Source organism: Misgurnus anguillicaudatus, chromosome 20, assembly GCF_027580225.2.
Source record: "Misgurnus anguillicaudatus chromosome 20, ASM2758022v2, whole genome shotgun sequence".
NCBI lineage: Eukaryota > Metazoa > Chordata > Actinopteri > Cypriniformes > Cobitidae > Misgurnus > Misgurnus anguillicaudatus.
In genome coordinates, this window is record NC_073356.2 from 5,752,533 (window position 1) to 5,766,845 (window position 14,313).

Below are 14,313 nucleotides of genomic sequence, written 5' to 3' on the forward strand. Positions count from 1 at the left end.
GGCTCACTATGAGCCATTTTTGGGCTTCCATTGTCAGAAGTCTCTTCCTAAAGGGCTATGGGTAAAATTTGTCGGCGCCAACAATCGCGGTCTAATAGAGTTAAGCATAATGTATTTCCATGTATTTTGATTATCTGTTTTAAAACTGCGTTCATTTTATATTTTTCTATAACTGAATCAATAAAAATAGAACGTTTTAAGAATTTCTGAGATAATTTGAATGCTTCTAGTAATGTGTCGTGTAGGTCTTAAATTTTACTCATAATTGTCTTAAAAGGTCTTAAAAAGGTCTTAAATTTAACTTGCTGAAACCTGCAAGAACCCTGTTTACAGACATTGCAGCTTGCAATCTTAATGTCCTGCGCACAGATTTTCGAAATGCTTTTATACAAAAGACATGTTTGCGAATGATAAAAATGTAGTCTTTTCACGCGGGTGCACTTTTGGAAAAATCGGCCGAAAAAATACAAAAACCGGCCGGTTGCCGATTGCGCAAAAAATGGCCGGTTCTGATCTCTGGCCGGTCAACCAATGCATCCCTAAAAAATTCTAGACTTTTTAAGCACACGTGCTAAACTGTTTGCTTTAAATGCTTATATATTCTGTATGCGGATGTTGATTTATACAAAAATGCTTTTTTGCATAGTTGTGTTTGACACATGAAAACGTCTCGGGTTACGTATAGAGATCGACCGATACTCATTTTTTTAAACCGATGCCAATAACAAATATTTGGATGCTTATGTGCCCGATAACCGATATGCTAAACCGATTTTTATTTACTGTTATACTTCTGTTTTTGACATAATAATTACTACTACACTACTGAACTGAACAAACCTTTATAATAATAATCATCATCACAATTACTCCCTCTTTGCATACAAAGTAATAAATAGAGGGGTCTGAAAGAGTGAAGAATAATATTAATTTAATGAATAATGTAGAAACTATATTCCCAATACATGGACCATTCCAAACACCCCTATCATTTCGTCAGAAATGGACTGATCCAAAGTTCGGCAGCGGTTGGCAGCGGGAAAGAGAGAAAACTATAGCGGAGTTGGCTGCTTGTTATACATAGTTTATAGAGTAAAACAGGTGGATTAAGTGCCTTTTTTGGAATAATATGGTTGTTTTGACCAGCAACATGTAGCCTTCAGCAGTCCAACAAGTAGTTGGCAAAGAGGTTTTACAAATAATATCACTGACTGAAATACTACATTCAGGAAAGTAACAAACAAAACGGCTTATATATCACTGAATTTCTTAACTGGTAATGTTATTTGATGTCAGAATAATTAATATTTTGTTGTTATAGCTTATGAAATGGCTGTTGACAGCGCTGTTATCTATGCATTTACTGTATCACGCATTAACTGTATCAAACTGTGACCGCTTGCGGAGGTAATAAATAATTAATTAATATCCACAGACATTTATATAGATATTTTAGCAAAATAATGTTTATCTGGTAAATTTTAATATAACTTAGGGTAAATCTTGTTAAAAGCTTCAGCCTTCAACCCCGGTAAGTGAACAGCACGTGTTTTTTGTGAGTTCGTCTCTATTCTTGGACAAACTGCACACATTGCTTTTAATATATCAACTTATTTAACATAACATACATTAATGCACAAAGAAGATGTGTTTTAAATGCCTCAGATGCAAAGTAAGTATACTCAAAGTCCTTTTAATGAAGTCGCGTCACTCCGCCGTCATATCTGCTGTGCACGCTGCTGCTGCTGTGAGCTCTTCTCCTCAGATGCGTCCAGCGCGCAATTCTCAATTCTCTCGTTTATCGGTCAATCCGATATCACAAACCCGATATCCGATCATCGGAAAATGCTCAAATATTGGGGAAAATATCGGAAAACAGATATATCGGTCGATCTCTAGTTACGTATGTAACTATTGTTCCCTGAGAAGGGAACGAGACGCTGGGTCTCCCTTGCCAGACTTCCTGCGTCCCTGTAACGCCGTCTTTGGTAATATTTCAAATAGCGATATACTTCCTAGCTCCTGTGTCACCCTGTCTTTGTCGTTAAGCCTCACCATTGGTTGAATTTGATATACACATTCAGACGCACTTACCCTTGGAGGCGTCCCCAAAGTGTTACTGCAGTGACGCAGCGCGAGTTCCCTCGAAAGGGAACTGTAACAATGTATCTTATAAAGTAACACGATGTAACCTTGCTCTCACTTGAAATGTGTCCCCACATTTGGTCCTTGAATTTGAGGGTATTGGACCTGGAAAGTCCTTAAAAGGTCCTTAAATTCGAAGTTATCTAAGGTGTGGGAACCCTGACTTAAACTAGTGAAGCCATTTTCAAACATTACAATGTTTGTCTTTCTGTATGTTTTAATGGTTTACATTATTTTTACAGAGAACAAGTCAAAGAGAGATTTGATCCGAATGCTTGTGCAGAAGGGATATGAATCGGACCCTGTCGCGGCATGGAATAAAGCCCAGGAGAAGGTAATTGTGGTAAAAGACTCCCTGCAACTTGGGATTTTCATTTGTTTACATTAGATTTTTGAACGAAAGATCAATAGGAGGTAGGAATGCAGAATTAAAGTTTGTGTTTACATCATATATGTGTGTGTGAACTGTGTATAATAACTTTGTATAGATAAATGCACACACATGCATGCATGTATATATTTAAGAAATGTTTACATGTGTATATACATTTGTATATTTATGCATAATTTATATTATATATAAATACTTAATATATATAAAAAAATCTTTAAATTATACATGCATGTGTGCATATTTATATATGCATAATTATTATACACAGTTCACACACATATATGATGTAAACAAAAACTTTTATTCTGCTATATTATTCTGTTTTTTATATTTCTATGTTTTATTATTGTATTATTTTACTAGGCATGGATATCTTGCCTTTTAATTTGAGTTGTCATGTGTTTTAAGTAGTGATTCACCGATGTATCGGCCACCGATATTTATCGGCCGATTTTTTATGAATTTGAAACCATCGGCAATGGCACGAGAAAGGCCTATACCGATTGTTTATTAAAGCAACACTAAAGAGTTTTTTTTTACCATAAAATAACGTTTCCCAAAAAGTTTCAGTCGTTCATCCACTCGAAACAGGGTGAACGTCACTTTCACATTCGCTTTGCAGCCCTCTATTGGCCAAAACCGCACTAAAGAAGTTTCCAACCGTCAGGTCGCGGTCCTGTAGTTCGATTGAAAACTACAAAAACTTTCTTTACGGCAGACCTACAATCCAATCAGAGCCAGCTATGCTGCAGTATTTACAACAGTGGTAAAGGACAATAACGCTTCTAACCTGTAGGGGGAGCAAAAAGCAAAAACTCTTTAGTGTTGCTTTAATTTACCGCATAAAGGCAATGATTCACATGTCTGTTGTTCAATTAAAATGATTTTAGGTTCTGGCGTGCCCTATACATTATATTTGTTTTAGCTTAATTTGTGCCTCTCTTATTATGTTGGTCAGTTGAATGTTAATTAGATCCAATCCATGTTCAGTAAAAATAATTTGATACAGAAATAAACTAGCTAATAGACCAACTGTATAGTATTGTATACAAGTGTATATTGGTATCGCCCAGAAGTTGTCTGTTTAAATCGGTATCGGTCCCAAAAAATCCTATCGGTGCATCCCTAGTTTTAAGTTCTATGTCTTACTATTATGTCTTTACTGTATGCCTATAAGGACTTTGGTAGGTCTCAATCTTTTTTAAAGCGCTTAACAAATAAACTGAACTTGAACTTGAACTATAGATAAATTGCGATTAGTCGTAATGCATCCCTGGAGGAGCAACACAAATTTGTTGACAGCCTTCTTTGTTCATATTTACCTCATATTTTAGATCAGGGCTGTACTTACATACTTAATCTTTTTCATTTATTACAAACACACACGTTACACTTGAAAAAAGGTTGGGTAGCAGACTATTAATTAACCATTTGTAGACTTTTAATGGTAAAAAAGATTTTGGTTGTTCAAAGTTGTACCACTCGCTTACTGTTCATCTCTTTCTGATTGGTCGGGCAAATGATCTCAGTCATTGGAGGATGAGGATGGTGGCGGTAATGACAGTGACAGCTCAGTGGACTCTGGATCATCCTCCGGGCCTAATTTTAACTACATTTTGAACATGCCACTGTGGTGTTTGACCAAGGAGAAGGTGGATGAGCTTCTCAGACAGAGAGACCTTAAGGTACATCAATATAGTTGTCACTTTTTGCGTTATTCACATTCATTTTCAATAAATATATAGTTATAGTCCAAGCCACTAAAGACGATTGACGATTACAGCAGGATACAGTATTAACTGTGAGTGTGTGCTTTTTAATGTGTCATACAGAAAGGAGAATTGAATGAACTTCAGAGAAAGAATTCAGAGGATCTTTGGAGAGAAGATCTTGCCGTCTTCATAGAGGAGCTGGACGTGAGTTTCCTAAAAAACACGGAAGAGAGGGTTTTAAGATAATGACACATGTGAGAGATATCCATCTTTGTTTTTCAGCGTCTGGAGGAGCAGGAGAGGGAGAGCGCGAACTCTGGAAATGCTGTGAAGCTAGTGAAGGGGAAGGTGGGCAAACCCAAAGTAAAGAAAATGCATTTGGAGGAAACTCAACCCTCTCCGTACGGCCGCAGGATAGAGCCACAGGTCACACAGGCCATGAAAGCTGACGCTTCCAAGAAACTCACCAAGAAAAAGAAGGGGGTAAGTGTTAGTGTGTTTGTTTGTGGGTTTAACTTCATCCTTGTGTGAATTATTCGAGGACTTTTAGAGACGGTGAATGTAATGTCTTTATATCTGTTAATGTTTGTGTGTTTGTGTCAGGCTGAAGTGGATCCAGCTGTGAAGTTGGAGTTTGATGAGGACAGCGCGCTTGGCTCAAACGGAGGAACCACAGAAAATTCCCTAATTTCACCATCTGGCCTGCCCAACCCAGTAGCAAAACCCAAAGCCCCGCGTGTGAAGAGAGAGAACAAGGAACCTGGTAGGAACAGTCACATCAAAAACATCAGTTTACTGTGAAACTCTTTAGCATTAACATTACATTATTATATATCACACAAATGTCAACCTGTCCGTGACAGAAGCCCCATTCGCACAGCGGGAACCTTTTCATAGTACTTATTTATGAAGCTACCCACTTTTTGGTGAACGATTTTAGTATCGGGACCGCATGTGTATGCAAACGTATGTTCACGGTCTAATGCACAGCTTTGCAAAGCATAGTTTATTTGACTTGTACGCGTACACAGATGCATGAGCATTGCGTCAAAATCAGAACAGACACTCATTCACATTTTACAAACAGCTGGTAAGTTTAGTCTTTATTTTGCATCAATTTCTCCTCTTTCAGCTATAATCCAGTACTGTGTATATTGTCTTTCTGTCGTGACAACAGTGTGCAGGTAATTGTGTATTATAAAGATATTGGGGGCACATTATTGTCTGTATGATTTCTGTTCAGCCCGTTCTTGGGTAACCGCTCAAGTACTCGTTCCTATAAATAAGTACTGGGATTAAGCAGTCCAAAAGCAGCTATAGGTGTTCTGTTGGTCTTTTCAGGTGCTCCAAGACAAAGAAAGCCTGCTGGTGTTAAAGGTCCAGCTAAGAAAGTGAAAAAGAGGAACCCATGGTCAGACGATAATGAAAGTGATGAAGAAAAATCTGACATTGAGCTGGATGTAAATGAACCTGTCATTCCCAGAGATACCACATCCAGGAGAGCATCAGGTGTGTGGGAGTTTATCTATAAATATGTCCTAAAAATTATGTAATCATGAAATATCCTGAAATCGTGTGTGTTGTGTTGAAATCTTTCAGCGGTGAAGGCCAAGTACACATTTGACTTCTCTGAGGAGGAAGATGCAGATGATGATGAGGAACAAGAAAATGATGCTCCAAGCTCTCCGGTTCAATCATACAGACCAACTCCCACAGAGCAAAACAATAATGTTGATGAAGATGATGGTGATGATGATGATGATGATGATATATTCCCTCCAAAAACAACATTAACTCCGTATGTGCATCTTTATTTGTTTTTTTGACGTATATATGCATATATCAAATATTTAAAGACTATTCCCCCATGATTTACTCAACATCAAGCCAACCGAGATATATATGCCCATCTTCTTTCAGATAAAAAACAAACAAAGTTATATTAAAAAAGTCCTTATGTCCACGTTTTATAACGGTGGTAAACAGAAACCAGGGAACAAGTTGACTATAAAGCCCAAAAAAGTGCATTCATCCTTCGTAGACGTAATCAACACGGCTACATAAACTATAATAACTAGCATCCAATACGCATTCACCAGAATGTAGCATAGTGTACAATGCGGTAAGAGCAGACTCTCACAAGAACCATGCATTGTGAGTCGTTTGAGGTACAGATAGAGATAACTCAATATCCTCTTGTGTCATATCGAAATCCTGTTTTAACTTGTGACTTGCATTGTTTTGCTTTGTGCCCTTTGCGTTTGTCACTACACCACTACATCACTACACAGCGTACCTACACTGCAAAAATGACTTTCTTACTGAGTATTTTTGTCTTGTTTTTACTACAAATATCTAAAGATTCTTAAATCGGGATGCATTTTCTTGATAAGCAAAATTACCTAAGAAATAGGTGTCTAGTTTGTAGACACACACAAAAAAAAATCTAATTTAAGTGAATTTTTGCATGAAACAGATTAATAAATGTCACATTTAAGTGATTTTGTGCATAAAACAAGCAAAAAAATCTGCCAATGAGGTAAGCAAATTTGTTTTGAATTTTTCTTGAATTTAGTGTTTAAGAAAAATGTTCAAGATTTGATATTTTTGGTCTAAAAACTAGACTTATTTTCTTGGGTCATTTTGCTCATCAAGAAAAAGCATCTTAATTTAGGAATTTTTAGATATTTTTACAGAAAACAAGACTGTACACAGCAAAAATGACTTTCTTACTGGGTATTTTTTTCTTGTTTTTAGTACAAATATCTAAAGATTCTTAAATCAAGATGCATTTTCTTGATGAGCATAATTACCTAAGAAATAGGTGTCTAGTTTGTAGAGACAAAAAAATCAAATTTAAGTGAATTTATGCATAAAACAAGCAAAACCCCATTGAAAAATACTTAATTCACGAAAAATGAAATACAAAATTACCTCGTTACCCTATTGGCAGATTTTTGGCTTGTTTTAAGCACAAATTCTAAAAACTTGACTTATTTTCTTAGGTAATTTTGCTCATCAAGAAAATACATCTTGATTTAAAGGGGCCATGGCATGAAAATTTGACTTTTTCCATGTTTGAGTGCTATGATTGGGTCCCCAGTGCTTCTATCAACCTAGAAAATGTAAAAAAAAGATCAACCCAGTAACTTAGTTTTGGTAAACCATTCTCTTCAAGCACATGAAAAAATAGGTAGTTGAAATTTGGCTCTTCTTATGATGTCATAAGAAGCTCTTATTATAATAATACTGCCCCTTAATCTGCACTATCCAATCACAGCACTGCCATTTAGTGCAGAGAAAAGCACTATTGAGTTTTAATTGCAACAAACCACCATTATTGTGATCAGTGTTTGAATTTTATCAGCTCATTTGCATTTTAAAGGACACACCCCAAAACAGCACATTTTTGCACATACAGTTGAAAGAAAAAGTATGTAAACCCTTTGGGCTTTCTTGGATTTCTTCATAAATTGGTCATAAAATGTGTTCTGATCTTCATCTAAGTCACAACAATAGAGAAACACAGTCTGCTTAAACTAATACCGCACAAACATTATACGTTTTCATGTTTTTATTGAACACAAAATGTAAACATTCATAGTGCAGGGTGGAAAAAGTATGTGAACCTTTGGGTTTAATAACTGGTTGACCCTCCTTTGGCAGCAATAACCTCAACCAAACGTTTCCTATAGTTGCAGATCAGACCTGCACAACAGTCAGGAGAAATTTTGGACCATTCCTCTTCACAAAAGTGTTTCAGTTCAGCAATATTCTTGGGATGTCTGGTGTGAATCGCTCTCTTGAGGTCATGTCACAGCATCTCAATCGGGTTGAGGTCAGGACTCTGACTGGGTCACTCCAGAAGGCGTATTTTCTTCTGTTGAAGCCATTCTGTTGTTGATTTACTTCTATGCTTTGGGTTGTTGTACTGTTGCATCGTCCATCCTCTGTTAAGCTTCAGTTGGGGGACAGATGGTCTTAAGTTTTCCTGCAAAATGTCTTGATAAACTTTGGAATTCATTTTTCCATCGATGACAGTAATCCGTCAAGGGCCTGAGGCAGCAAAGCAGCCCCAAACCATGATGGCCCCTCCACCATATTTCACAGTTGGGAAGAGGTTTTGATGTTGGTGTGTTGTGCCTTTTGTTCTCCACACATAGCGTTGTGTGTTCTTTCCAAACAACTCAATTTTGGTTTCATCTGCCCCTTTAAGAATTTGTACTAAAAAAGACTTTGCAGTGTATGGCTCACTACGCTAAAAATCTCTCATGAATGCAGAGGAGATGGTGTCGTTACTGGAAGCTAGTTATTTCCATTTGTAAAGTTTTAAATATGGATATTTTTCTAACAAAATGGCACTGATCACCCTCAGAAGTTCTTTATTAACCCCCTGGAGCCATGCAGATTACGTTTATGAAGATTGGATGCACTGTTTGGGCTTTGGAGTCTGATGTTGTTCCCTGATTCCTGTTTATTAGCGTTGTAGGGCTTGGAAGAGCAAGGACATGTTTTATTATGACTTTGATTGTGTTCATTTGAAAGAGGATGCTCATATGTATCTCGGATGGCTTGAAGGTAAGTCAATCATGGGGTAATTTTCATTATTCGCTGGAGTACTGCTTTAAACACATTACCTTCAAATTCTCTTTAATGCATTTATTAAGTATTAAGAAACACCACTGCAAATAATAATCTCGAATAATCTGCTTTTTAGGACTGCTTCACCAGTGAAGAAACCAACAAAGAGTGTGTTCTCATCTAAAACTGCCTATGCTGACAAGAGCAGCGGTGACGGTGCGTGTGTGTATGTTTACAACAGGGGTCTCCAACCCTGCTCCTCATGAGCTACCGTCCTGCATATTTTAGTTACAGCCCCAATCAAACACAGCTGAAGCAGCTAATCAAGGTGTTCAGGGTTGCTTGATAATTACAGACAGGTGTGTTGGAGCTGACGTCTGCAGGACGGTAGCTCACTAGGAGCAGGGTTGGAAACACCTGGTTTACAACATTTCTAAGAACATGCTATTCAGGTATGGTTAGTATATGTTGTTTATAATGAGTTCATTTGTTGATCAGAAGTGAAGTCAGACAGCGACGATGACCGGGCTCCAGTCTTCTCATCATATTCCAGCAGTTCTGCATTTGAGAAACCATCACCTAAGAAAGGTACATCCCTGCACGTCCACTTGGGGCATTCGACTCACACAACTTACAATCAGTGAATCAAGTTTAACTTGAACGGATGCTCTTGGTATCTATATAAAGTCTGCCATGTTCAATTTGCTCATTAATACGTATTTTTCGTACCATCAGCTAAGAAACCTACAGATGCAGCACCTAAACAAAAGAAAACTTCAGCAAAAGCCAAAAGGCCCAATCCAGCCACCTGGGACTCAGACTCAGAAGCAACTGCTAAAAAAGCACCAGCAACCCCAAAGGCAGCCAGCAAAGGACGTGGCAGGAAGAGGAAACAGTCCAGCTCAGAAGAGGATACTTTTAATCCAGTGAAGAAGACAGGAAAACCTACCACAAGCAGGGTAAGTGGTACATCCTCTAATAATGAATCATCAGACCTTGTTTATGTTACGTAATAGTTACGCTTATGTTGTTTGTTACTGTCTTCTAGAAAATGAAGAAAGCATCTGACGATGAAGATGTCGATGCAGGCACGAACAGCTTCTCCCGATTAGACTCGAGCAGAGATCGGTCTGGTCGAGCTAAGAAGGAGGTTAAATACTTTGATGAATCTGATAATGACGAAGACGATGACATGTTTGACTAGAAAACACCTTCGCACACTCAGTCCAGGGGCCTCATTTATAAAGCCTGCGTACGGACAGATTTAATCGTAGAGCAAAAACCCACAGCAACGATTTGTAAAACGGTCTTTGGCGTGGAAAAGTGCTTAGCGCAACGTCAAGGCCTGATTGTTTGTCTGATTGCTGCAGGTTTTTGAAAATACAAGATATTATTGCTCCTGGAAAAGGATTTAAACATTGACGGGTGCTCTTTTATATGTCAATGACATTAATTCGGCAAGCTGCGCACAATTTCAAGATCATTTGCGATTAAAAGTTTTACATCTGAAAGTGAGGCGTACACGCGTCTTCGGTGCGTTCGTTCTATGAATCACACGTACACGCTTTTGAGAAATGATCGTAATTTAAGACTGTTTCTACGCAGCATTTTATAAATAAGGCCCCAGAAACATGCTTGTTGAAGTTACCTGTCCTCTGCCCAGCAGAACTTTTGTACATTTCCTCTCCATTTTATTATTATTTTTTTTATTGTGATGTTCAATTCTTTCTACTGTGTAGCTGTTTTACTCTTTTTCTTATTGTTATTATTATTGTTGGTATTATTGTTATGATACATTTACAGTTTTTTTATCATTGAAATGTATCTGTCTTGAGCAGCTTTTAGATGTTTAGGCCACTGTGCTTCAGCACCTTTTAATGATCTTAAACTAGAGGTGATTTACCTTTTTGAGACGACTTGGAAATAAACATGAAATGTAAATTACTTGTGGTCTCTGAAACATTTGTTTAGCAACTTTAGACTAGTGTGGTAGAAAAATCACTTGCTTACCATGTCTAGGTAAGGTTATATTTAAACCACAGCATGGCCCTGTATAGCCTAGGTTTCATTTGATGAGCAAAAGAACTGTGAAGAGAAATGCTGTTCTTCAAAATTACTTTGCTAGAGGGAACTTTGTTCCCAGAAATACCACATCCAATTTTTTAATCTGTCAGAATACGTTTAGTAGTAGAAAATGGTGCTTATTTATTAAATCTGAAATATTTAAGTTTTGAGTAATGGATATAAAAAATGATTTGTTACAAAAATGTAACATTTCAGATTTTATTTGTGGTTACCTTAATAAGACCTTTGGGGTCAATCTTACCCCAAGCCACTTTTCTTTAGTTTAAAAACATGGTTCCCTTCATCTCAGTGGAATACGATTTTGTGACTTTTCCAGATTATCTGTTAAAATTCGGTAATTCTAAAGAGGCGCAAAAATTTTACTTAAATAGTCCATTTGGGGTAAAAATGACCCCAATTAAAAATGAATGGGAAATGCAAAAAAAAAAAAAATTCTTTTTATTTGTCAAAAAACTCAATGCATCCAGAATAAATCAAAAAATTTCAACACAGAAAAGTAGGCCTGGTACTAGAGCACAAATGCAATATAGAAAAGACATGCTCAATCACACAAACAGACATACACAAACACACAAAGGTATTACTGCCACAGAGAGCATTTTTACAGAATTTGTCAAAAAACAGCAACAGATGCAAAACAAAGATGTAAATTGATGGGCTCAAACAGGTGCGTGCACACATACACGCATGCACACACACAGGCCACCACACACACAAAGTCACAATAAAACGTACACACACATGCACGCGCGCAGACACACACTTACATTCAGTCAAATTTCTGTGCCATTTTGTAAAAACAGACATTTCAAAATGCATAAAAAATTCTACTATTAGAAATAATATTTATTTTTAATGTCATTTCTAATGGTTATATATACAGAAATTCACAAAAAGTATCACTAAAGTAGTGATATGAGCATTTGGCCACATCCAGTGAAATGAATAGGTGTCTATGGGCATCTGCTGGTCGAAATGATTTATTTCCTGACCTGTAATTCTTTTGTTTTTTTCTAAACACGTAGAGCAGGGATGGGCAACTTTGGTCCTGGAGGGCCGGTGTCCTGCAGAGTTTAGCTCCAACTTGCCTCAGCACACCTGCCAAAAAAGTTTCTAGTATGCCTAGTAAGACCTTAATTGGCTGCTTCAGGTGTGTTTAATTATGGTTGGAGCTAAACTCTGCAGGACAATGGACCTCCAGGACCGAAGTTGCCCATCCTTGACCTAGAGTCTCATTTATAAAGCGTGCCAGTTCCTATGCAAAGGTTGTGATTTATAAAAAAACAAACTTAATGGGAGAATGGGCTTGCAGGGTGGGATCTGAAGATGATTCATGTACGCACACTTGCCGGTGATCTGTGATTTATAAAGGGAACAATGCTTTGTTTTATAAGTATTAATATTTTTTTCCGTATGCCATTTTTTGCTTTTGTGCTTACATAGACTTTTAGTAAGGATCCCATGCACAGTTTTATAAATGAGACCCCTGGGGTCTCATTTATAAAGTGTGCGTACGCACAAAATGGGGCTCGAAACGTGCATACGCCAGTTTCCACGCAAAGGTTGTGATCTATAAAAAACATACTTAATGGCAAAATGGACTTGCAGGGTGGGATCTGAGGATGATTCATGTACGCACACTTGCAGGTGATCTGGGACTTATAAAGGGAACATTGCTTTGTTTTACAAGTATTAATATTTTTGGTGTATGCCATTTTTGTCACTTTTGTGGGTACGTAGACTTTCAATAATAATAATATGTTTATTTTTTATAGCGCCTTTCAAGAACCCAAGGTCGCTTCACAAAGTGGGCCTAATAAATAATAACACAAATATACAGGCCAACTGCTTATTATGACAAACAAGCAGCAGGCAGATGAAGACAAGCAAACACTGATCAATATAAATCAAAGATAACAAATAACCTATTTGTCAAAACATACATAATTCTTTTTCTTACTTTTAGTAAGGATCCTATGCACAGTTTTATAAATGAGACCCCTGATAGCTGAATTCAACACAACATCTAGATCAATATCTAAAAACAATTTAAATCAGATTTAGATCATAATTTATGTGAATTGTTCACAAAAATTTAATATTTTACAGGCAAGCTAATGGTGTAGTTGAGGAATTTAGTGGTAAACAGGTACAAAAGTACTTCATATCTCCCAAAACACAGCATTAATGTATAGATTATATTATTTGTATCATTAAAAATGTATATATTGTTTATAATCACTCTTTTAATCTCTGGGGTCATTTTTACCCCTGCAGAACTTTAACGTATACAGGAATATGGGGTCTTATAAAGGGTTAATACAGCGATTTATATACATGAAATAGACAAGATATTAAAAAAATTAAATGTCCAAATACCTTCACACATCTTTATTTTAAAATAAATACGTTTGTAATTGTTTTGCCAAAAGGTTTGTTGGTAAAGTTAGTTACATGAAAAAAGTACTGTTATTGTACAAGACAGAAGCAAAAGAGAAATGTACAAACACATGTTCAGAAATGACACAATCAGGGTTATGCCATAAAATGTTCTTAAATTATCACTATTTGAACCCTTCGGGTCCGTAAATTCATTAACAAGCAGATTGCACACCTAAGAGCATGACAGAATTATAAAACACTGTAAAAGGTTATTTGAAAAAAAAGGTTGCCGTTTCCTGACTAGCGTTTTCTGAACTTATATTTTTTAATTAGAAATAATGCTTTTTAAATGTTAAAGGAGTAATCCATCAAGTTAACAAAGAGCGAAATTACTGTTGCAATTATTTATGCTTTTGACAACTGAGAGTTTTTCTGAATTGATTACACTAAACCCCAATTTCTAAACAAAAATGTAAAAACGGCTTTATTGATTGAATTACAGTTTGCTAAATTTTATACACTCCTCGCGTGTTTAAGACACAATGTACAAATCTGAAATACCTATTTTTGTAAAACTGTAAACACATTCTCATTCCCAAAACACATTTAGCAGTGTCGTGCACTTCAACCCAGAATGGCACAACACAGGCCCCAAAAGTTAAACACAACTAACACACAACCATTCAAAAGTTAGCAGACATGTGTCCAATCAGTAATGTGTTGAACCTAATCAGTAATCAGGATATAAAGCCAGGTCAAATACAAATGGCATTGTGTGATTTCCACAATACGAAGCAGAAAAAAAGAAAGAAGAACGATAATTTCAAATGAAATTAGAGCAACAATGTTCTGGTTTATAAAATGAATATAAGGGAAGCAGGACTACATGTTCAATCTGCAGTGCAGTAAGCAGGTTCTCAGTGGCCTCCATAGTCAGGACATTCAGGAAACCCTTGTGTAAAGATAATATAATTTCGAAACAATTGTTTGATTTAGCAAGTCAAGTCCCAGGTT

General features: G+C 36.7%; 1 protein-coding gene across 2 annotated transcripts in view; it reads left to right on the forward strand.

Moving 5' to 3' along the window:
- Window positions 1–10,776, forward strand: part of top2b (DNA topoisomerase II beta) — a 37,665-nt gene extending 26,889 nt beyond the window's left edge. For both annotated transcript variants that reach the window (XM_055219778.2, XM_055219779.2), the window contains exons 25-35: window positions 2,388–2,479; window positions 4,069–4,224; window positions 4,372–4,455; window positions 4,534–4,734; window positions 4,855–5,014; window positions 5,593–5,760; window positions 5,851–6,049; window positions 8,969–9,048; window positions 9,331–9,420; window positions 9,568–9,791; window positions 9,881–10,776. In XM_055219778.2, the coding sequence (XP_055075753.1) occupies window positions 2,388–2,479; window positions 4,069–4,224; window positions 4,372–4,455; window positions 4,534–4,734; window positions 4,855–5,014; window positions 5,593–5,760; window positions 5,851–6,049; window positions 8,969–9,048; window positions 9,331–9,420; window positions 9,568–9,791; window positions 9,881–10,036 (1,610 nt within the window). In that variant the 3' untranslated portion in view covers window positions 10,037–10,776. The remainder of the gene's footprint in view (window positions 1–2,387; window positions 2,480–4,068; window positions 4,225–4,371; window positions 4,456–4,533; window positions 4,735–4,854; window positions 5,015–5,592; window positions 5,761–5,850; window positions 6,050–8,968; window positions 9,049–9,330; window positions 9,421–9,567; window positions 9,792–9,880) is intronic.
- Window positions 10,777–14,313: the final 3,537 nt, after the last annotated feature.